Source organism: Delphinapterus leucas, chromosome 1, assembly GCF_059928025.1.
Source record: "Delphinapterus leucas isolate spDelLeu-1000000601 "Yukka" chromosome 1, BTC_Dleu_Yukka2, whole genome shotgun sequence".
In the NCBI taxonomy this organism is placed as follows: Eukaryota; Metazoa; Chordata; class Mammalia; order Artiodactyla; family Monodontidae; genus Delphinapterus; species Delphinapterus leucas.
In genome coordinates, this window is record NC_143129.1 from 182,090,779 (window position 1) to 182,114,416 (window position 23,638).

Here is a 23,638-nt window from a genome sequence, read left to right on the forward strand (position 1 = left end):
TAACTATCAATGACTACAGCGACACCATTCACAAAAGATAAAGGCCATGGGAAATAACGGACTCAGGAAAATGGTGGCCATCAGTGGTAAGGACATATTCTTTAGGGCATGAGAGTCCTTGGGATTAAGATGTTTGGTGAATCCAATGGGGTTTTTTGTTGTGTTTTGTTTTTTCTTTTTGGCCACACAACCTGCAGGATCTTAGTTCCCCGACCAGGGACTGAACCCATGCCCCCTGCAGTGGAGGTGCAGAGTCCTAATCGCTGGACTGCCAGGGAATCCCTCCAATGGGTTTTAAGTTATACCTAAGCAAAACCTCTGACTTTGTTGAAATGAGTTACCAGAGGAAGGTGAGGTGCTAACGGAGGCCTTAAAAGACAGTCTAATTCCCCTATCAATCCAGGATAGTTTCATGTAAGATGTGTGAAGGGAGGGCCTTAAATCTCTTGGAGCTAGGTAAAGCAGTAAGAGTCAAGGCTGTGGTATCAAATTACCTGGTTTCAAATCTCAACTCCATCTCATCCTATCTGTGTGACTTTGGATAAGTTACTTAAGCTCTGTGTTTGTTTCCTCCATTGAAAATGTGGATCTACCCCAGAAGGTTGTTTTGAGGATGACCTAATCCATGTAAAGCACTCAGCACAGCCTAGGTTGAACCATATGAACTAAGTGCTCAAAATATTAGTTGTAAAAATGAACTAGGCTAGCCTAGGCCTTTGTTCGGCCAGGGTACCTGTGTACCTGAGGTACACAAATGGGGGCAGGGAGAATGAAAAACAAGCATTCTGTTAATAAGGTATTCTGATTAACAGCTAACATGGGAATTCCCTGCAGTCAAGTGGTTAGGACTCCAGCGCTTTCACTGCTGGGGCCCGGGTTCAGTCCCTGGTTGGGGAACTAAGATCCTAACAGCCGTGAGGGGCAGCCAAAAAAAAAGATAACAGCTAACATTTACTAAGCCAAACAAATTGTATTAAGGGTGTGCCACTCCTGATCTTAGGAAAGAGGACACACCATACCGGGTTTCCCAAATCCACCCCTGAGCTGCCCAACACTGCCAACCTCCTAACAAGAGCTCTTCCAGGCATTCATGTAAGAAATGTTTGAGTTCACACTAAGTGCCTTAAGACGCGGATGGGGAGGAACCTTTGATTGGAGGCGTTCCAGAGAACTGGAGGTAACTACAGTAGGAACATATAGACGCCTTTTCTAATAGTTTACCTATAAAGGGCAAGAGGAATGTTACAGTGGCTGGAAGGAAGTGTGGGGTGGAGTGTTGTTTTCTAGCTTGTCTTTTATTTGGGAGAGATGCCAGAATACTTGTAGTTTGTTAGGGATGAACCAGCAGCGAGGGAAAAGATAGATGACGCCAGAGAGGGGATAACTGCAGGAGTCAAATCAAGTGAGTGAGGGGGGCACGGAACCAGAGCCTGGGAGGAGCAGGCTTTAAATATAAGAATAATTGGGTCCTCCAGGTCTTACCGTAAATCACTGGGTTGCTGTCATGAAATAATACGAGGTTAAAGAAAAACGTCAAATTCCCTGGGTGGCGTACTCAGCTGATACCGCCCCAACTCAAGAACAGCCTTCGCACATGCGCAGTGCGTGCACGTCGCGTTGGCTGAGGCACTCTCGCGAGAAAAGCCGTGCAAGCCAGAAAAATGGCGCTTCCCAGTCCCCGAGAGTCTAAGGCCCAGTCGGCGACAAGCGATACCAAGTCTGACGGGGAGATGGTGCTGCCCGGCTTCCCCGATGCAGACAGCTTCGTGAAGGTGAGTTCGTGAGGCCTCCGGGGCACAGGGAGCCGCCCGCGGCTGACCGGAAGCAGGCGCGGACCCTCTCGGAGGCCGCCCACGCGGCCGCGAGCATGCTGCAGCGGAGCCTCGGGCGGGGGTCTAGGGGCCGCTCCCCGCTCCGGGCACAGTCTTCATCCTCCGGGGTTGGGGCCTCGCACGCTGACACCCGGGGACGCCACACTCCCCAGGGTCCTTGATCTCCCGTTTGAGCCCATGTAGTCCCGAGTATGGAGAACCGTCTCCGCCTCGTGGGAAGGGCTTTCTAGTCACCCTGATGTCCCCAGCCTTCGCGACCCCGACCCCGCCCAGGTCTGAGCCACCCGACCAACTCTCCAGAGAGACTTGGCTGCCTTACGCCTCCCGCGGCCGGGATGGCCCTTCTTCCCTCTCCTGAGGGCCAATCCTACATAATCCCAAACCCTGGGTTTAATGTCACCTGTTACAGCTGCCACCGAGTGTCCCTCCTGGAGGTGCCATAGAACATTTATCAATGCCTCCTCGAAGGAACATAGAGCTCATTTAGATTATTTGTCTATTGGTGCTTAAATATGAACAAACCAACCTGGGATTAAACACCTCATGCATAGCTCTTCCAAGACCATGAAACTAAAATAGTTTGTAAGTTAGCACTACAGATCCTCCAAAACTCCACTCATATTATATCTAATTTATCATTAGCAGATGTTGTTATTAATTCATTTATTTGGTTCTGAATAGTTCCTGGGCCACTAGCCATGGTCCTGATTGGGTGGCTCAGTGCTACCATGTACCCCACCATGATTCAAGTTCCCATCTTTCTCTCTCTCTCTTTTTTTTTTCTTGGAAAACATTTATTACAAAACTCACAGTAATGTCAGTTGGCCTTGATATGACCAACTGTCATTTACCTATGACAGCCACTTCAGGTTTTTTCTCATTATCACACAACAGTTAAAATAGAGACCTACTTGGCACTAACTGAGCCATAAACACTAGTCCAGTTGTGGATAGTAGCCATTCTAAATTGCTCATCCAAAAGATCTAGAATATTCTTATATTGTCTTTTTTTTTTTTTTTTTGCTGCACCATATGGCTCATGCCGCACCACATGGCTCGTGCCCCTTGCAGTGGAAGCGTAGAGTCTTAACCACTGGACCTCCAGGGAAGTCCCTTATACTTTTATTTTTTTTTAATTTTTTTTTTATTTTTGGCTGCGTTGGGTCTTCATTGCTGCACGTGGGCTTTCTCTAGTTGCGGTGAGCACAGGCTGCTCTTGGTTGCGGTGCGCGGGCTTCTCGTTGCAGTGGCTTCTCTTGTTGTGGAGCATGGGCTCTGGGCGCAGGGGCTTCAGTGGTTGTGGCACGCAGGCTCTAGAGCACAGGCTCAGTAGTTGTGGCGCACGGGCTTAGTTGCTCCGCGGCATGTGGGATCTTCCCGGACCGGGGCATGAACCCATGTCCCCTGCATTGGCAGGCGGACTCTCAACTGCTGCGCTACCAGGGAAGCCCTTTTTTTTTTTCTTTTAATAATGAGAGATTACATCTATTTATTTATTTACTTTTTTGGCTGCCTTGGGTCTTCGTTGCTGCACACAGGCTTTCTCTAGTTGCGGTGAGCGGGGGCTACTCTTTGTTGTGGTGCGCGGGCTTCTCATTGCAGTGGCCTCTCTTGTTGCGGAGCATGGGCTCTAGGCACACAGGCTTCAGTAGTTGTGGCACGCGGGCTCAGTAGTTGTGGCTTGTGGGCTCTAGAGCGCAGGCTCAGTAGTTGTGGCACACAGGCTTAGTTGCTCCACGGCATGTGGGATCTTCCCGGACCAGGGCTTGAACCCGTGTCCCCTGCATCGGCAGGCAGATGCTTAACCACTGCGCCACCAGGGAAGTCCCCCTTATGCCTATTTTTCAAAGGCGGAAACTAAGGTTCAAATAAATAAAATAACTTGCCCAAGGTCACAGTCAATAGGTAGTAGAGCCAAGACTCAAACCCAGGCTGTTTTGAAAATTAGTCATATTATATATGTATTTGTTCTTTCTCTCCCTACTCTCCCAAGAATGTAAGCTCCAAAACGTGGTTTCATGTTCACTGTTGTATCATAAGGGCTTGGTGTAAAATCGGCAGTAAATGAATATTTGTTGGATGCATGAAGGTCTTCATCATCTAGCACAATTCATTATATATAGTAGATCTTGAAAAAAAATGAGTTGCTGAATGAATGGTGATCCGTGTCTAAAACATGCTTGTTTTTCTGGTTTTTGACAGTTTGCTCTTGGGGCAGTGGTGGCAGTCACCAAGGCATCTGGGGGCCTACCACAGTTTGGTGATGAGTATGATTTTTACCGAAGTTTTCCTGGCTTCCAGGCATTTTGTGAAACACAGGGAGACAGGTTGCTTCAGTGGTAAGTACTGTATATTGGTTTCTCATGTTGAAAGAAAAGACTATAAAGAAGTAGATGATTTTTCCTGAAATTTGTTTTTTTCTTACCATAATTTTCTGTGCTTTAGAGCTATAAAATGTAAAAATGAGACAGTGGGAAATATTAATTAGGGGAATGTTACTTGGTAAATTTTGAGTTTTACTTTTAAAATATATATATTGACTATTGCAGCTATAGATAATGAATCTTTTTTAATTAACATGGGACTTGAAAACCTAGATCCAAGATTCTCTCACACAACTTGGAAAGTCACAAGTATTAGCTTTCTTTTTCTTTTTTTTTTAATCTATTTTCTTTTTTAGTAATAGCTTTCTAATAAGTGTATTAGGACAGGCATTACACAAACATTGATTTTGTTTAACTGCTGCATGACAGAATTAGAGAATCTGTTTTAGATTTCATGTTAAAACAATGAATGCAGAGTATATTATTTACATAGTGTTATATATATATATTTTTAGAATTTAAAGGCAGCTTTGGGATAGTTTCTTCCACCCCCTCAAATAATAGATGAGAAAAATAAGTCTTAGTGAGATTCAGTGAATTGCCCAGTGCCATACAACTAGCAATGTTTTTTGCTAAAGGGTGCAGGTTTTATTAGTTTGATCAAAAAGTATTGGGAATAGTCTAAGCCAAGCCTTGGGAGCTTTCTCCTAGATTGTAAACAAATGAATAAAAGTATACAAGCTGATTTTGGTTTTCCTGTCCTTTCTAGCATGAGTAGGGTAATGCAGTACCATGGATGTCGAAGCAACATTAAGGATCAGAATAAAGTGACTGAGCTGGAGGACAAGTTTGATTTGCTAGTTGATGCCAATGATGTTATTCTGGAAAGAGTGGTGAGTATTTCACATTACTCTTAAGGTTACTAACAGATGAAGAGCTTTCGTATTATTAAATATGAGAAGAAACCCAAGCACCTTAGGAAATGAAAAGAAAGGAAGTTTAGCATTTCTGGCCTGTAATGACATTCCCTCCCTCTGCTAGTTGGCTTCTTTTTCCCAAAAATAACACAGTTGTCTTCAGATATATCACTTCAGAGTATCACTGCCCCGGGGGAAGGCTGTTTTTAAAGTGCCATATTAGTAATCTACCTTCCAGATTTGCGAATCCCATTTTGTTGCAAGAGAAGAGGCCTCTGGATACAGATCCCAAACAAAATTTAGTCTATTTTTACTATTATCCACAGTCTGCTAAACACCCTGCCTTGCATAATTGGAGGGAGATGTGAATCATTTGATCTAGCTGACTGTCTACTTACACCTAATACTACAGCATAACATTCTTTACAGAAATACACACAGATTGTCCAAAACGCATCTGACTCTCAGCCGTGTGACGGTCCTGCGGATATTTAAGTCATGCTCTCCTGTCCCTTGAAGTCATCTCTTCCATGGTCTAAACGCCCACAGGTCTTTCGGTGGTTTCTCATACTTTATGACTTCAAGTCCTGGCATTTATCAGCTGGGTGCACCTCTGTTAATGGTGCCCAAACTGAGATTCCACATCTTTATAAAGTAGATCAGGACACACTTCATTCTCACTCTAAATACCGTACCTCTATGTTTAATACAGTCTAGGGTCTTTTTAATTATTTTAGTGGGCCACATCATACTGTTGAATCACTTTTGAATTTTCAGCCCAATTCAGAACTGTAAAGAGACTTGATCAAGGGTAGGGAGTGCCTGACAACAGCCCTGTCGTTGAGCAAATAAAGCTTCATTTATTTGCGATTGATGACTCTCTAATCACCTCTCCTACAGTGATCCACCCTTATAAGTGTGTACTCTCGCACATAATTCTCTGAATGTATTTCGTAAAAATTTTAGGTAATTAGCTCTGTTAACCCTGAAAGGAAGATACTAAATTAATATCTCTTTTACTCTTAGGGCATTTTACTGGATGAAGCATCAGGTGTGAATAAGAATCAACAACCTGTCCTCCCTGCAGGATTGCAGGTCCCTAAAACCATAGTGTCCAGCTGGAACCGGAAGGTGAGGGCTGCTTCTCAGGTGAACTAGAGCTTTCAGTGTCAGGTTTGCAATAGGGCCCTTGCCCATTCTGATTTGCATTTCTGTTTTAACTTACTGGACACAGAACTGGCCACTGCCTAAGTTGTTCTCATAAATAGACACAACCTAATTACATCCTCTCGTCTAACCTCCCAGTCTCACACACACATACCTGCTTAAATGAGTGGTCTTTGGAAGGCATAAATTGGAATTTAGTTTTCTAATTCATCAAGTTGCCGTGTTATAAAGTATTTATATTTGTTGATCATAGGCAGGAGAATATAGCAAAAAAACAAAATGTGAAACATTCCGGCTGCTTCATGCAAAAAACATCATCCGGCCTCAGCTTAAATTCCGAGAGAAGATTGACAATTCCAACACGCCATTTCTTCCTAAAATCTTCATCAAGCCCAATGCTCAGAAACCCCTCCCTCAGGGTAAGTAGTGCCAGCTCTGCCCAACAAAAACGAATCAAGGGGAAAAGGTATCCCTCCCACCTTCCTTTCTTCAAATTCAGAGGGAGCCAGTTAACCCTCCATAACTAGACAAGATGTGAATGTGTCTTTGTCGCTGCTTGGGTCTCCAGCACTCTCTAAAGAAAGGCGGGAGCGCCCACAGGACCGACCAGAGGACTTGGATGTCCCCCCTGCCCTGGCAGATTTCATCCACCAGCAGAGAACCCAGCAGGTGGAGCAGGACATGTAAGTGTTTGCCTGTCTGAATGTCCTGCCGTGGCCCTCATCCTCGTGCCGCATTTTCACTCTGTGTCACTTCTGTAACGTGTGAATGAGAACAGAATCTGAGGAGTCCTTATCCTGACATGCATCTTATCGATTAAACCTCCTGCTTGTGTTCGCAGAGGGCCTCGCACAAGCACCGTCTCACTTAGCCCTCACGCAGTCCTGAGAGCTGCCAGTTGCTCTTGTCCCCATTGGACAGATGAGAAAACAAAATTAGGGATGCTAACTTCCCACATAACTAGAACTTTAAGCCCAAGTTTTCTTAAAATTGTCCTTCCTTTGTACCACTCTGCCTTTCTTGTTAGGTGTGGACACAAACAAGAAGGTAATGCTCACCAATAAATTCAGTACAGAAAAGACATTTCTCACTGGCAGGATAAGCATCTTGGAAAAACTTTGCTTAAAACAGACAAGAGGACTTTGATTTCAGTTCAAAGAAAAACGGTGATGAAAACTTCGTCAGTGTTGGTCTTTTTCTCACACGCAGCCAGAGTGTCTGAGCGTTTGTGCCTCAGCCCCAGCTCTGCACTGTGAGGCCACTAGCTGAGTGCTAGAGAAATACAGGTAATGAAAGGCAGCCCTGCCCTCAAGGAACTGAGGGACTTAGGATTTTTATGCAAGTATCTGATAGAGGAACTGAAAAAAATACATCATTTGCTATATGACCAACTGAGGTATTGACCACTCCCTCTCACCTCACAGATTCGTTATTCCAAACCACAAGGAGTTACATATTTCACCTTTCTGTATCATCCACAACAGCAGACATACAGTGTTTGGCAAATTAGTGCTCAAATCTGTATAAATGAATCGATTTTCAATTATCATACTTTAAGGGTGAACAAGTTTCACCCAATTTTTTTTTTTTGATGCACTTAATCGTTGTTGAAACAATGATGCTTTTAAAAATATTTTCACAATGGTCTTTTCTTGTTTGTTTTTAGGAATTGGATTAAAGCAGTTGTTCTTCCTTGAATCATGGAATTAATCAAAAAGATTTTTCTTTTTGTTTTATTGATTCAGGTTTGCACATCCTTATCAGTACGAACTAGATCACTTCACTCCACCAGACTCAGTCCTTCAAAAGCCAGAGCCTCAGGTAAGTGCCCAACCTTAGCTGATGGATGGTACCCAAGTAGCCCAGGAAGAATCAAATACATAGATTACTGGATGTAATTTTGGCTTTCCTTAAATGTTTTTAAAGTAGAAGGTGATGACTTTGGATTATTTCGTGAACTCTTAATTTTGGTACTTTCATGAAAGATGATTCTTAACAGTCTTCTCTTTCTGCCCGTACTTCTGTGATGCAGTTATACAGACCTGTAGGAGAGACACCCTGCCACTTCGTGTCCTCGCTGGATGAACTAGTGGAACTCAATGAAAAGCTCCTGAAGTGTCAAGAATTTGCTGTAGACTTGGAGGTAACTTGTTAATGACCTGGAATGAAATGTTTACATTTCCTGTGAGTTGACCTACTCACAAAATACAGAATTAATACTAATTTAAATCTACTTTTTGGTAAAAATTAATTATATTACTCTGCTTTATAACTGACTTCAAAATCAGTAAAGGTAAGCCTGGTAAAATCTTTTTTCTCCTGTTCTCCCTTCTTACTGTGTGTTTTAGCACCACTCTTACCGGAGCTTCCTAGGGCTCACCTGCCTGATGCAGATTTCCACCCGGACAGAAGACTTCATCGTTGACACCCTGGAGCTTCGCAGTGACATGTACATTCTCAACGAGAGCCTCACAGACCCGGCTATTGTTAAGGTCAGCCAGCCTTTTCCCACTCTTGCACGTGAGTGCAAGATTTAGGTGCTTTCCAGTTTACTGTTTTCATCGTTTCAGCGTAGACCCAATGGAGTTGAGAGAAACAACAGTAACTTCACACCAGGGCCCCACATGCTAAACTGCTTTTGTTTCCAAACCCGTTAGAAGAGCTAAGGCTTAGCTCGTTACCACCCGGAAAAATGTTAAATCACCTCGATGAGTACTGCAGTGAGCCCATGCTCTCAAGATTGTTTGGACTTAATGACTACCCTTGAAGTTAGCAGAGCAGGTTTCTTAGAATCATCAGCTGTTAGCAGTTACAAGTATGCATTAGGAGCGCAGAAGGCTGTGGCCCAGGTTAAAAGAGGCATTTAAAACTGAACCCATCTTAATCTTTATCCTGGCTTCTAATTCCAGTGTTCTAATGACCTAGGGGCAGAGTTCATTTCAGAGTATAAGTGGCCTTGTGCCACTGTACTGCCTGACTGTGGTTTTGTTTTCAGGTCTTCCACGGTGCCGATTCAGACATAGAATGGCTACAGAAGGACTTTGGGTTGTACGTGGTGAACATGTTTGATACCCATCAGGCAGCACGCCTTCTTAACCTGGGCAGGCACTCCCTCGACCATCTGCTGAAGCTCTACTGCAACGTGGAATCAAACAAGCAGTATCAGCTGGCCGATTGGAGAATACGGTTAGTTTGTTCTTGGCCAGGAAATGGGGATGGCGGAGGAAGGCCTCGGCGTTCATTAACTCCCACTCCTGGAGACCTTTGTGCAGGCTGTAACACCATTTGAATCTTCAGTTGAATGTCGTTGGGCTTTTCTCCAGTTGTTTTCGTTGCATAAGGACAACTGGAAGTTTTAGAATAACAATGAAGTTTATGTTGGGCTGATTATGTTACATAGAGGGGAATGTTAGTAAATTTCAGTTTAGTTCTGTAATGTGAAGAATTTAAAAATTTTTTAATGGATTGGTTAAAAAAATGCTTCCTATTTGAAAAAGCTGGGAATTACTATCTTAGGTAAACAAATAGTGTGTTATGCTTCATGGAAATAGTAGTTGAAAGAGCCACACCATGTCAGCATTTGTCAACGCCAGTCTCTTGTTTGTAACTCACATCTCCCGGGTAGGGATGCTTGTGTATGTGTGAGATGGTCTCCCATAGGTGTGAGAGGATTCTAAGGTACAGCGCTGACTTAGCCTTATAGTCAGTGTTTACTATAGTCAAAGGCTGTAACAGAGTCTTGGCCATACTTTGTGGGATTCTTGCTCACCTTGGTCATTTTCAGATGGCCGGCTTCCGCTCTGAGGTTGCAACTGTTGTATGGAGAAGCACCAAGCTTTTCTGCACTTCTCCACTTCCATGCCAGAATTTCTAAAGAGAACCTAGTGAAGTCCAAATGTAAGATGAAAATGATGAAATCTAAAAACCATTACCTGTTATTTAACCCATGCCACGCGCCGTACACTGGGCTAAGATTCAAACTCAGGACGGCAGGGCCCTCATTTTTAACCACATCCTTGCCCTGCCGCCCTTTCTACCCAGCTGTGAAAAGAGTGGCTTGTCATATGAAGATGCAGGAGATGCTGGTAGAACTGTAGTATTGGCCGGGAGAGAATCTTTGATATCAGAAGGAACCAAAAATGTCTTAGCTCCAGCAGCGTAGACAAGTTGAATTGCCGCCCAGGGGGAAAGGTGTGAAACAATGTTCTCTGTTGCAACTCTAGACCTCTGCCTGAGGAAATGCTCAACTATGCCCGAGACGACACTCATTACCTGCTTTACATCTATGATAAGATGAGGCTGGAGCTGTGGGAGCGTGGCAACGAGCAGCCCACGCAGCTGCAGGTGGAGTGGCAGCGGAGCCGTGACATCTGCCTCAAGGTAAAGCCCGACACCCGGGTTCTGCTCAGGTCCCACTTGTTCTTTGCTTTGCTCTTTGCATTCATGAAAAGAGCCCAGTGTCTTGAAGAGCCCAGGGCACAATATTGATTCCCACTGATCTTGAATATTCGATAATATTTTGCAGAAATTCATCAAACCTATCTTCACGGATGAATCTTACCTGGAACTGTATAGAAAGCAAAAGAAACATCTCAACACGCAGCAACTAACGGCCTTTCAGCTGCTGTTTGCCTGGAGGGATAAAACAGCTCGCAGGGAAGATGAAAGCTATGGGTAAGAGACTACAGATTCTTTTAATCTTGCCAGGTCTGGTAACAAGGAAATAATGGACTTTTTTTCCTTTTTGCCATGAAAGTTGGTTGTTGTCCCAGGGTTACAGCATATAGTGGAACTTGTTGGCTGAATTTAATGTGATCCTGTTGTGTGTTTTATTCCAGATATGTCCTGCCAAACCATATGATGCTAAAGATAGCTGAGGAACTGCCCAAGTGAGTGAGACCTGATTAATATGCTCGCGGACTTTCTCAGTAGAGAAGAGTTGTCCTTCACAGTCCAGCTTCCCTGATTGTTATTGCCTCAAGGCTGTTTACTCAGAGAAGACTAGTGCTCAAGGAAGTTAGCACCAAGGAATGCAGAGTCTCTGCCCTTGGGCTGCCATTTAGGCAGTAAAACTTCTGAACTGGAACTGTTTCAGTGGATATGCCTTATACTGAGTCCCATGTAAGTCTCTGAACCTATAGCGTCCACTTACAAGGAAGGAGAATGTCTGTACCTTCTTCCAAATTCAGCTATCTTATGATTTTAGACGTTTTATGATGTTAATTGACGTATAAGCAGAGAATCAAAGTTCATAATCTTCTATCACCTCCTTGCAGAATCGCAGTACAGCAGAGCTGCGGCCCTTCTTTTCAGCTCTCCCGGTTAGCAGGAGGCAGCTGTAAGAGGCTTTCTGCTCAAGGCTCAGTGCAGCAGGCAGCACGTCTAGGAGCAGCTGGCTGGGCTGCCCGGACGTGACGGTGTTTCCTTGGTGTCCACCTGAGCTTTCCGTGCTCTGGCTTTATCTGGTTATTGTCCTTTTCTGGAGCCTTTGAGGGCTGTGTTCCTAGGCGATGAGTTGAGTGTGTTCTCGCTTGCCTTCAGGGAACCTCAGGGCATCATAGCCTGCTGTAACCCTGTGCCACCTCTTGTACGGCAGCAGATCAATGAAATGCATCTTTTAATTCAGCAGGCGCGAGAGATGCCCCTGCTCAAGGTAAGAAAGCTTTTCTGCTAAACGTTCCCAACTCAGCAGGTTCTCAACCCTGTCTGCCAGTGTCTTACTCCTTATGGTGTCCTATGGACTTGAGCTGGTCTCCATTCTAAAAAAATCCTGAAGACATAATAGGATTTAGGAAATCCAGTGGGTGTATCTTTATGATAATCAAAAGCTAAAACTCATCCTTTTTTTCATGACCTTATCTTTGATCATCCAACTGAGTCAGTGATGTCTAATGATGTCTAATGGGCTGGTTAGCTGTTGTTCAGAGGCAGTTAACCCGGCGGGATAAAATGGAGTGGGGATCTCAGCACAGGGAGCTCGTTTTGGAAAACGGGCAGTGGTCCGGAGTGAAGTGATAGTGCCCTGATGAGTGTGTTGGTCACAGAAATGGAAAGTAAAGGACGGGTACTAGAAGTACCTTCAGAAGAAAAGATCGATGGGACTTAATAACAGATGGAGACAACAGCTGCCATCTCTTTTTTTCATTTTTTTGGCTGTACCGTGTGGCTTGTGGGATCTTAGCTCCCAGACCGGGGATCAAACCTGGGCCCTCAGCACTAAGAGCGCCGAGTCCTAACCATGGGACCGCCAGGGAATTCCCTGCCATTTTTTTTTTTTTGCGGTACACGGGCCTCTCACTGTTGTGGCCTCTCCCGTTGCGGAGCACAGTCTATGGACACACAGGCTCAGCGGCCATGGCTCACAGGCCTAGCCACTCCGCGGCATGTGGGATCTTCCCGGACCGGGGCACAAACCCGTGTCCCCTGCATTGGCAGGTGGACTCTCAACCACTGTGCCACCAGGGAAGCCCTTCCCTGCCATTTCTTTTGGAGCACGATGCTAAGTGCTTTAGAGGTATTCCCCGACTGGCAAGTGGATTTGAAAATAACGGAGGTGGAGTCAAGGACAGTTCACTCCACATATAAAGCCGAGGTGATGGGGAACATGAGAACCTTGGATAGAAGAGGGGAATTCGGAAAGAGCTAACTGTGAAGGAGATGCTAAAGTTTAGGAAAATTTAGATAAAAGCAGGGTCCCCAGCCCATAATCCAGGTCCATACATCTACGTCTATGTGCGACGCATGGGCACGCACACACCAGCACGCCTCTGCTCTTGTGTGGATAATGCAAGACGTCAGGTAAATTTGCATGTTTTGTTTTTGTTTTTGTTTTTGTTTTTGTTTTTGCGGTACACGTGCCTCTCACTGCTGTGGCCTCTCCCGTTGCGGAGCACAGGCTCTGCACGCGCAGGCTCAGCGGCCATGGCTCACGGGCCCAGCTGCTCCGCGGCACGTGGGATCTTCCCGGACCGGGGCACGAACCCTCGTCCCCTGCATCAGCAGGCGGACTCTCAACCACTGCGCCACCAGGGAAGCCCTGCATGTTTTGATTTGTGTTTTATTGGGACAGTTTTTCATGTTTTGTCTGAGTAGTGTCAGTATGTGGTAAATCATGTTTACAATTTTTTGAAAGATTATTGATTCCAGAAGACTTAAAATCAGCCCCTTTGAAAGGTGAAAAAGAAGAGAATCTGAGGATAAACACATTTACTGTCTTCATGTTAAAATTTCTTTCTTGGCTCTATACTTTTTCCAAGTAAAGAGAGAAACGCTGGTGACAAGAGAAGAATCTCTATCAAGCTCTTTGGAATCCTTCCACATTATGCCTTGTTACGATAAAAGGTTTTATTCTTTCATCCAACAAATAATTATTGAGCACTAAGTAATTATAGTGCCAGGCACTGGAAGGGATGAAGGGATGAGAGAAAATCTCTGGGCTCTTGAGAAAAACACCGTCTAGTGAACGGACCCTTCTGCGCTGAGGGGGAAAAAATGTGTGTATCATCAAATTTAGGGAACTTTTCTCAAATTCTCTTTGTTTTTACTTTTCAGTCTGAAGTTGCAGCTGGAGTGAGGAAGGACGGGCCACCGCCCAACCCTGAGGTACCGGGATGTGTTTATTGTTGCTTCTTTGGGGGAGATATCAGTCAAAGCCAGCGCGGACCCAACCTCCCTGACAGACACCAGGGCCTGACACCTCGGGCAGAAGGCTGCCCCCTGCTTGCAGGTTGTTCGTGTCAGCCTGGTGCTTTCTTTTTGTTGCAGAGATTGGAGAATGCTCTCTTCGGCCCCCACGACTGCTCCCACGCCCCGTCAGACGGCTGTCCTCTCATTGCAACCAATGGTAATGAAGAGCCCTCTGGAATATCCTGGACAGCTGGGGCTGCCTGGTGTGCCATCCCACAGGCTTCGACCATGCTGACTTCCCTCCCTGTAGGGCCTGTGCCGGTGCAGAAGCAGGAGGGCCTCCCCACTGCCCGAGAAGAAGAGGAGGCCCTGCCGGACTCTGGATGCCTTATCGCTACTGCTGTCATCACGTTATTTAACGTGAGTAACATCTTCGGGGAGGGGAGACAGACCGGGGGGATGTACTGGGTTTATCACACAGGCCGTCTGCCTGGAGTGTCGTGGCCACCTCTGAGCCGAACACCAGAAGTAGAAGCCAGCGGTGGTGGGAGTGGGCATGGAGGCCATCAGCCAGATGGTGTTTGCTGCCCTGACGAGGAGGTCTGTGAGAGGTGGCAGAGGATTCTCTGTGCGCTCTGCGTGGGGAGATCCTCAAGGGAGGGTTGACATCTTGATACTCACCAATGGCCCCCCAGGGAAGCGGGTGTGGGCTCCAGGGACGCATAAGCAGGGACTTTTCCCGAACATCCACGGTCAAGGGACAGTTCACCCTGATTCCCAGAAGGGATGGAGTGACGTCTCCGATGAAGAGTGTGTGCTGTGTATACCTTCCTGACAGCCGCCAGCACCACCTATATGTGCTTTGGATGAAAAAGAGAAGATTTAAAGAGCATTTCTCCAGTCTGCCTCATTAGAGGAAGTGAGCTGCAGGGAATCAGGCACTAGGAAGTGGGTAGGAGCTTGTTCCCCATCCCAGAGAGAGGCTGAGTCCTGGTAGGTAGTGACTCCATCCAGTGTGGAGTCCCAGTGTGGCCCGCCTGAGCCCAGCCGTGTTCCTGGAATCGGGCTGGGATGCGACAGAGCTTATCCTGGTCTATCCCACCCAGCACGCTTCTCCTTTCCGCCAGTGACTTGAGCTGCAGGTTCTTTGCACAAGGAAGACCAAGGTGCATTTGTTGGTCAGGATGGACAGATACTGAAATGACCAGGGACAAAAGGAAAACGCACAGATAAAATTCTGAGTACAGCAAGCAATAGATGTGGTAGAAAGGAAAAACCATAATTTCTAGAAAGAAGGAACTGAGAAAGAGAAGCAAGAATACTGTCTATATGGAAAAAGACAAGTGTCAAGCTTAGCAGATGTTCAGATGGTTAAGAAGCTGGTGGTCCAGTAGGTTACGGGATCACCGTTCACAGCTATTCCACCACACTCGGATGCTGGGCCAAAGCCAGGGAGGTGAAGTACCGCCTGCAAGATGTACCACCCGGGAGTGAACTTTCCTTTTCACTTAATTACATACATTTAGTCTTGCTTCATGTGAAAAGAAGTCTAGGAGCTTTAGTTGACCGCGCAGAATTCATTGAGCCACAAAGTGATTAGGCAGCTAAAGATGTGAGCGTGAACTTGCGGCTGTGTGGACGCGTAAGTGCTGTGCCTGGTCTAAAGGATGCTGGGTCCCCTCGTGCCCTGTGTGGCAGGGAGCCTAACTACAGAAAAAGCCAAAGGATAGCACATGCTGATGAACCCAGGTGGAAGCAACATTCTGTTGCATAATTTCATTGGTTACCTATAAAGGTGTATGATTTTAAATTTCAGGTAATTTCAGGTTACAACCCCACATTTTAGAGCCAGCCAGACCTGGGTTTAAATCCTTGTTCTGCATCTATTAGCTGCAAGGCTCTGGAAGACTTTCTTAACTTCTCCCAGCCTCACTTTCCTCATCTGTAAGATGGTGAGAATAATGCCACATAGCTCATAGGTTGTAAGGACATGGTGAGAATTCATTGATTCAATAGATATGTATTAAACACCCTACTGTGTGCTATTACAGGTTATTACAGTGCCTTATACATAGGGGAGGCTTTAAAAAAAATTGTCATTAATATTGTAAATCAACTATACTTAAATTTTAAAAATTTAAATTAAAATAGTTTGTTTTTTGGGTTTTTCTTTGGGTTTTTTGGGGGGCTGTTTCTGTTTTTTGTTTGTTTTTGTTTTCATTGTTTTTGCTTTGTTTTGTTTTTGTTTTGGTTTTTGGTTTTTTTGCAGCTTACTCTTAGTTCCCCAACCAGGAATTGAACCTGGGCCACTGCAGTGAAAGCACCAAGTCCTAACCACTGGACTGCCAGGGAACTCCCAAAAAAGCTTTAAATAAAATAATAAATTTAAGTTATTTCCTGGTGGTCCAGTAGTTAGGGCTCTGTGCTTCCACTGCAGGGGCCACGGGTTTGATCCCTCATTGGGGAACTAAAATCCCCGTATGCGGCATGGCGTGAATGAATGAATGAATGTCAACTGTTAGTATCATTACTGTTGCTGGTATTCCTCTTGCTTGTATCTTAATGTCACAGAATGATTACATGAGTGATCATTTTCTGTCCCTGCAGGAACCTAGTGCTGAAGAAAATGGAAAGGGTCCATTAACAGTTGCACAGAAAAAAGCCCAGAACATAATGGAGTCCTTTGAAAATCCATTTCGGATGGTAAGTAATGGTTGTGTATGTTAAGGGCTGACAGAAGAGGCAGAGCTTTCTGTAGCTGTAGGTGCCTTTTGCCTGGAAAAGAAGCTGAGAGTGTTCAGAGACTGGAAGCCTCAAAACTGTGAAGTCGTCCCCGGCGGTGGGTTGAGACCTGGGGTCAGGTCTTTTGAGACAAAGCCAGAAAGAAGACCCCACTTGAGGGCCAGGCAGCTGCGGCCAGGCTGATGCTTTGCACTGAGGCCTCCTAAGATGGAACCAGCAAGAAAACTCCCATCTCAGCGCCACCGACCTCTGGGTCCGGATTCCATTTCTCAGCGGTTAACGTGACTGTGTCTCCATCTCTCCAGTTTCTGCCTTCACTAGAATCCCGGGCTCACGTTTCTCAGACAGCAAAGTTCGATCCATCTTCGAAAATGTATGAAGTAAGTGGATTTGTCACCCTTTCTAAGAGTGACTTTCTAAGAAAAGGGGACTTCTTAATTTCTTAAACCAGGTTTCTGTTTTAAACAAGCCCATCTGTGAACCACCCTGAAAGTGAATGCAAGAAGCACTTCATATATAAGCATTGTTTCCAGAGAGAGCAGCCAGACTTTAATCAGATTTTCGAAAGCATTGGGGGACTTTAAGAAACAGATCTTTGGTTTTTGTTTTTTTAAATTGAAGTTTAATTTACTTGGTGTAAAGTACACAGATATGAAATGTACAGCTTGATGCGTTTTTATATATGAATATTACTTTAAGGTTCTTAAAGGTGACAGCTTAAATTTTAAAACACTCTGTCGTATATCGTGTGGTTTGTCTTTAGCAGCATTATGAGTAAGAATGAGAGCACATCTTCCCTGGGTCCCCATGAGATGTTCCTGGGAGCCCGCATGTTAATTGTCTGTTAAAAGCCCTCTTCCTCCCTGCAGAAAGTAGCGCTCTGGTCAGATAGGTGGCCTGCCTCCCTCTGCTCCCAGCACCACTCTTTCTTTAGGCAAGAGAATCAGGCCGACACCCTGTCACTGGTGGCTAGCCTGCTGCTGTTAGACGGGGAGTCAGGCAGGGTTTCCCCCACTGGTTGTGGTCCGCTCAGCAGCCATCCGTCCGTCACCGTGCTTGCTGTCACCTAGGTGCGTTCTAAGGCCGCAGGCACAGGTGGTGTCATAAAGAAGCACATCAGACTTGCAGGAGTCCTGCCTTGAATCCCATCTCCGCCATTTATTAACCATGCCCCTTGGACAAGTTATGTAGCTTCTCCGAGACTGTTTCCTGTCCATAAAGCAGGGGTGATGTTAATGCCACTGTCCCGGGATCACAGAAGGGACTGAATGAGAGGGTGGATATGTGAGCATCCAGCCCCGTGCCTGGGATACAGCTGTACTTTGTCCTTCTTAATAAGTAGCTTATAAATAAAGCCAGCCTGAGGTTTTATTTTGTGTGTCATTAGATATGGAACTTATAACCTAGAATGTATATAGCTACTAGGTTAGCATGCTCTGCATCACCTCATTAAAAAAATAAAGCATTCCTAGGCGGCTGAGTTCTGGAGTTTTTTTGTTTTGTTTGTTTTCATTATAGATCAGCAACCGTTGGAAGCTGGCAAGCCAGGTACAGGTACAAACAGAGCCTAAAGGAAGTGCCAAGAAGAAGGCAGCTGAGCACACAGGTAGCGCAGCATCTGCTTCCTCAGAAGCTCAGCGCGTTCGCTAGAGAACAGCCCTTGCACGTCGTTCTGTCCATCTAATCGTACAGCAAAGCAGACCCAGCCCTGCCCTCCGCAGCCTCCGCCCTGCTGAGGGATGGCGGACAGTCAGCCGGTAGATGTGTGAGCTGTCAGGGCAGCGGGTACTTGCTCACAGAGCGAGGTAGGAAGTGCTGGGGGATGGGCCTGAAGGGGCGCCGGGCTACTTCCCTACGGCAGTCAGTGAAGCAGTCAGTGAACGCGGCGTTGAGCAGAGACCTGCAGTGATCGGGGGGAGGGTACCGGACCGGAGGCCCAGCGAGGCCAAGGCCACAGCTCGCCGTGCTGCTCAGCGTGGCCAGGAGGCCCCGGGGATGAGGAAGGCGGGAAGGAGGGGAGGGCAGAGAGCAGGAGTCCGTTGTCAGGACTTTAATTCCAAGTGAGTTGGGAGCCTTGCAGGGTTCTGAGCAGAAGAGGGACATGCGCTGAATTAGGCTGTGGAGGCCTCCCCCTGGAAGCCGTGCAGAGGGCAGGGTAGGGAGTCCGGTCAGGAGGCAGGGCCGGAATGCAGGTGCAAGGGGACGCTGGCGTGGACGAGCTGGGACAGAGCAGGTGGTGAGAAGTCAGAGCCTGGGTGTGGCCCGTAGTGAAGCCGAAAGCGTGGGGTGAGGACTCAAGGGTGGTCCGTGGACTCGAGAGGTTTCGTCCTGAGTGCCTGAGGAGGTGGGGCTGCTGTCGACAGTGAGGCTGAAGAGGGAGCCGGTTTGAGGCGGACGAGGTTTTGGCTCTGGTGCTTCACATGTTACAGTTGAGATCCCGACGCAGCACCCTCAGAGGTGTCCCGTAGGCCAGTGCATGAGGGGCAGGTGTGGGTGTGGACTGAGACGGCGGGTGATGAGAAGAGCATCTGGGTGGGCCCGAGCCCCACGGCAGCCACCCTGTGGGGATTTGGGGAGGTGGGGTGGGACCAGCAAAGGGGGCTGAGGGGCAGGGAGGGCGCACGCAGCTGGGGCGACCGCTGTGGGCAGAGGAGGGCGGAGGCTGCACAGAGACGGTTCTCTCTCTTGCAGCTGCCCGGGACCAGGCCAAGGAGGAGTGCAGAGCAGCAGCGGAGCAGGCTGTGTCCGTCCGCCAGCAGGCTGCCGTACGTGCTGGCTTTTCTGCGTTTTCTGGTTGTGGTCAGGATTTTTCTCAAACATCAGGAGGGCTTACCCTCAGCTTTGGATTAAATGCTTGCTTCTTCCCAGTTCATGCTGGCTTGTCAAGTAGTGCTGCCTCGTGCCCCTTGAGAAAGTTGACGTTGTCATCCCTCGTCGATGTTCCTCCGTCCACATTTGGGATAGACGTGCCCCTCACCTGTAGAAGTAGACAGGGCTTCAAGCCCGCGCTGTGTCCCACTCCTCCTGGGAGCTGTTTCACTCCCCGGCACCCAAACATTCTAGAATGCTCAGCCCCGGCCTTTCGAAGTGGCCCAATGTCATTCTCCCTCTGGGAGCTCGTCTTGGTCCACCTGGCGGCAGCCCCGCCCAGACTGCCCACCGGCGCTCCTCTCCCCATCACCGAATCAGTCGTTACAGCCCAGGAGGCGGTGGGTCCCTCGCGATGTGCTCTCTGCGGGGCACGCGGGGCGTGCTGCTCTCTTACGGGTCTGTTCAATCCACAGCTAGAGAACGCTGCCAAGAAGAGGGAACGAACAACAAGTGACCCGGGGACGACAGAACAGAAACAAGACAAGAAACGACTCAAAATTTCCAAGAAGCTAAAAGACCCAGATCCACCAGAAAAAAATTTTACCCCATATGACTACAGCAAGTCGGATTTCAAGGCTTTTGCTGGTGAGGCCAGAACTGGTGCCCTGCAAGGACTACCTGCCATGTCACATGGGGTAAAGAAACAGCGGGCCTTCGGCGGAGCTTAAGCTCTGCCTGACACCTGGCACGAAGCAGGAGTTGTGAGGGCAAGACAAGTGGTGACCGGACAGAAACCCACCTCCCTCAGCCCCTGGGACTGACTTATAGGAGCCGCTCTGGTGGTTCAGCACAATGGTGTCTGTTCTAATCGTGGCTTCATCCTTCTTCACAAGAGCTTGTGTTTACACACACACACACACACACACACACACGAGATTTGGTTTGTCACACACACACACACACACACACACACACACACACACACACACACACACACACACACACACACACACGAGATTTGGTTTGTTGAGAAAACCTGATGCCCAGGAGATGAAGCTCTGTGCTTCCTGAGCGGGTGAGAGTCTGTCTACTTTGAAGGGGCTGAGGCTGGCATTCCTGACTACAGAGCAGCCTCCTTGGCAACACAGCAGCCTTTTCTGCAGGAAAGTCACCTCTGGTCCCAGTTTACTGACAGTGGCTTCATCCTGCACAGAAACCAGATAGATTTCCTTGATGTAAAGTGGCCAGTGCTTTAGCCACCTGCCCCTGACCTAAGAATAGACCTGTGAGAAATGAGCCTTGTCTCCAGGCTGCCCTTAGCTACTGGGAACATGATCTGTGAAGTTACATCAGCCAGAAGTTTCTCTCGGTAAAGGGGTAGTGGACTGACAACCCACACTGCCTGAATGTGCCCCCGGCCTGGTAGTAAGTCTGTTGTGCGTATTCACTCACTCACACGATCACCGGCGTCTCTTCTCTTACCTTTCAGGAGACAGCAAATCCACACCTTCTTCCCAGTTTGACCCAAATAAGCAGCCACCGTCTGGCAAGGTAAGTAATAGACTGAGAACCCCAGCATGCTTCAGGTGCGTGTTTGTTGACCTCTTCCACTGTTTGGAAGACAGGTCCATCTAGGAATCCTTTTTGCATATCTTTTCCCTCACCTCATTTCTTCCCAAGTACAGACAATACCCGTCAACTATTCTAGCAAGAAAAAAATGTTTCAAAGAGTCTATAGAAGTGGGTGTGTGGTTTTGAAGGGTGTTACTCTGTTTGCTGCCATGGGAATTACAGCCACAGGCCGAAACCCTCCCTGTGGCTGCTGGCACAGGCCTGCCTTTGCCCCCCCACCCCACCGTGGGCGTTGCTTCCAGTCAGAGCAGAGGGTGGCTGGACGTCTGGCATGGGCGGGGCGGGGGGGCGAGGCCCACGTGGAGCCCTCCCGTTTCTTCAGTAGCTCATCTGTATGGCCTCGCCTTCAGAAACACCCAGAAATGTCCAGTTGCAAGAAAACCAAAGTCACACCAGTGGCGCTGGAGTCGTTGATGGGCCATCTGAGCTCAGGGGTGTTTTCCTGTGCGTCTTGCAGTCATGGTTGTCACTCAGCTTCAATGGCTTCTTTTCAGAAATGCACTGCAGCCAAAAAAATTAAACAGTCGATGGGAAACAAAAGCATGTCTTTTCCAACTGGAAAGTCAGACAGGTACGTGCCAGACGGCCGGCGTGGCCCGGGAAACCCGGTGAGCAGCTCCGAGGCCTTAGGTGGAAAGACTTTCAGAGGGTCTCTCCCAACCCGATCCCGCCCTTTGTCATTTGGAAAACTAGCTGGGACAGGAGAGGTGATCGCTGGATGCCAGTCACAGCCACGGCCTCCCTGGGCTCCAGTCACCCTCAGCACTCTCCCGGTACCATACGGTTTCCCAGGGGCACCTCAGAGCAAATAGGTCTGAAGTTTGCCTAGATCAGCTTGTTTCTGAGGAATGAGAAAAACAGTCCGTAAGCAAATGTGGGTTGTCATTGTTCAGGAATATTTTAGTTAGAGGCGTGAAACCCTGATCCTTGAGGCAGACCCTGAGGTCAGAGGACTCGCCCCCAGGCTGTGGCCGTAACAGAGGGACCTGCCTGTAGATCTCGGTCAGCTTGGCCGTTCCGGCCCCGCTCTTGTCTGCTGGAGTTTCGGGGCACATTGCTGCCCTGCTCAGTCCTCGCAACCCCCAGACAGTCCATTTCCCTCCGTTCTGCATGATTAAGGTTCACAACGTTTTATAAACTGGCTGAGAGCCGACGTTCAGCCAAACTGGAAGAAGTAACTCTCTTGTTTTCGTGCTGTCTCTACAGAGGTTTCAGGCACAATTGGCCAAAGAGATAGTGTTGGAAGAGACCCTTGGGATCCTCCCATGGACTGGAAGCACCAAATGGTGGTGCTGGTTTTGTACAGACTCATTTTTAAACCATTAAAAATAATTCTTACTGGAAGAAAGCTGGCTCCTGACTTTTCTTTTGCGGCCACCACGGCTCTGGCAGGAGAGAGCAGATCTCATCTTGTCCAGATCACCATCGTCAGTGGCCTGGGGTAAGTGTGCCCTTGGGGTGTGGTTTCTGGAGAAATCCAGAACCACCTCCGGGGGGGGAATGCAGGAGGCTGTCCTGTGACTCAGGAAAGGGAGGCCTGGAGCACAGCGCTCACCCGACTGTCCATCCCGAGAGTTCTCACTTGTTCACACACCTTCAGATCACATGAATGAAGCCAAATGGTGGAAAGTACATTCGGGAGGGACCGGTGGGTGCCTAGAACCAGCGGGGCTTCACAAGGGCCTGGTCTCTTCTCTGCTTCTTTCTCTCTCTCTCTTTTCTTTTTATACTTTTTTTCCCAATTATAAAAGTAATAACAGGGCTTCCCTGGTGGCGCAGTGGTTGAGAGTCCGCCTGCCTATGCAGGGGACACGGGTTCGTGCCTCGGTCCGGGAAGATCCCACATGCCGCGGAGCGGCTGGGCCCGTGAGCCATGGCTGCTGAACCTGCACGTCCGGAGCCTGTGCTCCGCAACGGGAGAGGCCACAACAGTGAGAGGCCCGCGTACCGCAAAAAAATAATAATAATTAAAAGTAATAACATGTTTATTGTAGGAAATGAGGAAGACATAGATAAATGCCAAGAGAAAAATTAAATCATCTTTAATTCTACCACACAGAGATAACCTTTAACATTTTGATAGAAAGGCTTTTTACCATGTATATCTTTTTTTCTTTAATAAATGCATTTACTTTTGGCTGTGTTGGGTCTTCATTGCTGTGCGCGGGCTTTAGCTGCAGCAAGCGGGAGCTACTCTTTGTGGTTCACGGGCTTCTCATTGCGGTGGCTTCTCTTGTTGCAGATCATGGGCTCTAGGCACGCAGACTTCAGTAGTTGTGGTGTGCAGGCTCAGTAGTTGTGGTGCGTGGGCTCAGTAGTTGTGGCGTGCGGGCTTTAGAGCACAGGCTCAGTAGTTGTGGTGCACGGGCTTAGCTGCTCCGCAGCATGTGGGATCTTCCCGGACCAGGGCTGGAACCTGTGTCCCCTGCATTGGCAGGCGGATTCTTAACCACTGTGCCACCAGGGAAGTCCACCATGTATATCTGTAACTTACAAACGGCTTTATATTTCTATAGTCTTTCACCTTTTTTTTTTAATTTTTATTTATTTATTATTTATTTATTTGGTTGTGCCGGGTCTTAGTTGC

General features: G+C 47.4%; 1 protein-coding gene across 2 annotated transcripts; it reads left to right on the forward strand.

Annotated features, from left to right (window-relative positions):
• The first annotated feature begins 1,369 nt into the window (after positions 1 to 1,369).
• Positions 1,370 to 22,399, forward strand: EXOSC10 (exosome component 10). 2 transcript variants are annotated; one of them, XM_089901324.1, is made up of 25 exons: positions 1,370 to 1,772; positions 4,035 to 4,171; positions 4,926 to 5,049; positions 6,100 to 6,222; positions 6,494 to 6,659; positions 6,809 to 6,923; positions 7,986 to 8,061; positions 8,273 to 8,383; positions 8,589 to 8,732; positions 9,236 to 9,426; positions 10,464 to 10,620; positions 10,766 to 10,914; positions 11,079 to 11,129; positions 11,782 to 11,893; positions 13,792 to 13,842; positions 14,005 to 14,083; positions 14,177 to 14,286; positions 16,474 to 16,569; positions 16,914 to 16,988; positions 18,127 to 18,214; positions 19,300 to 19,373; positions 19,893 to 20,064; positions 20,909 to 20,970; positions 21,546 to 21,622; positions 22,258 to 22,399. In XM_089901324.1, the coding sequence occupies exons 1-25, from the start codon at positions 1,662 to 1,664 to the stop codon at positions 22,286 to 22,288; spliced, it is 2,682 nt and encodes an 893-aa protein (XP_089757450.1). In that variant the 5' UTR covers positions 1,370 to 1,661; the 3' UTR covers positions 22,289 to 22,399. The 2 variants fall into 2 exon arrangements, with proteins under 2 accessions (XP_089757450.1, XP_022454287.2); XM_022598579.2 differs by having other exon boundaries at positions 1,379 to 1,772; positions 6,100 to 6,204.
• The last annotated feature ends 1,239 nt before the right edge of the window (positions 22,400 to 23,638 follow it).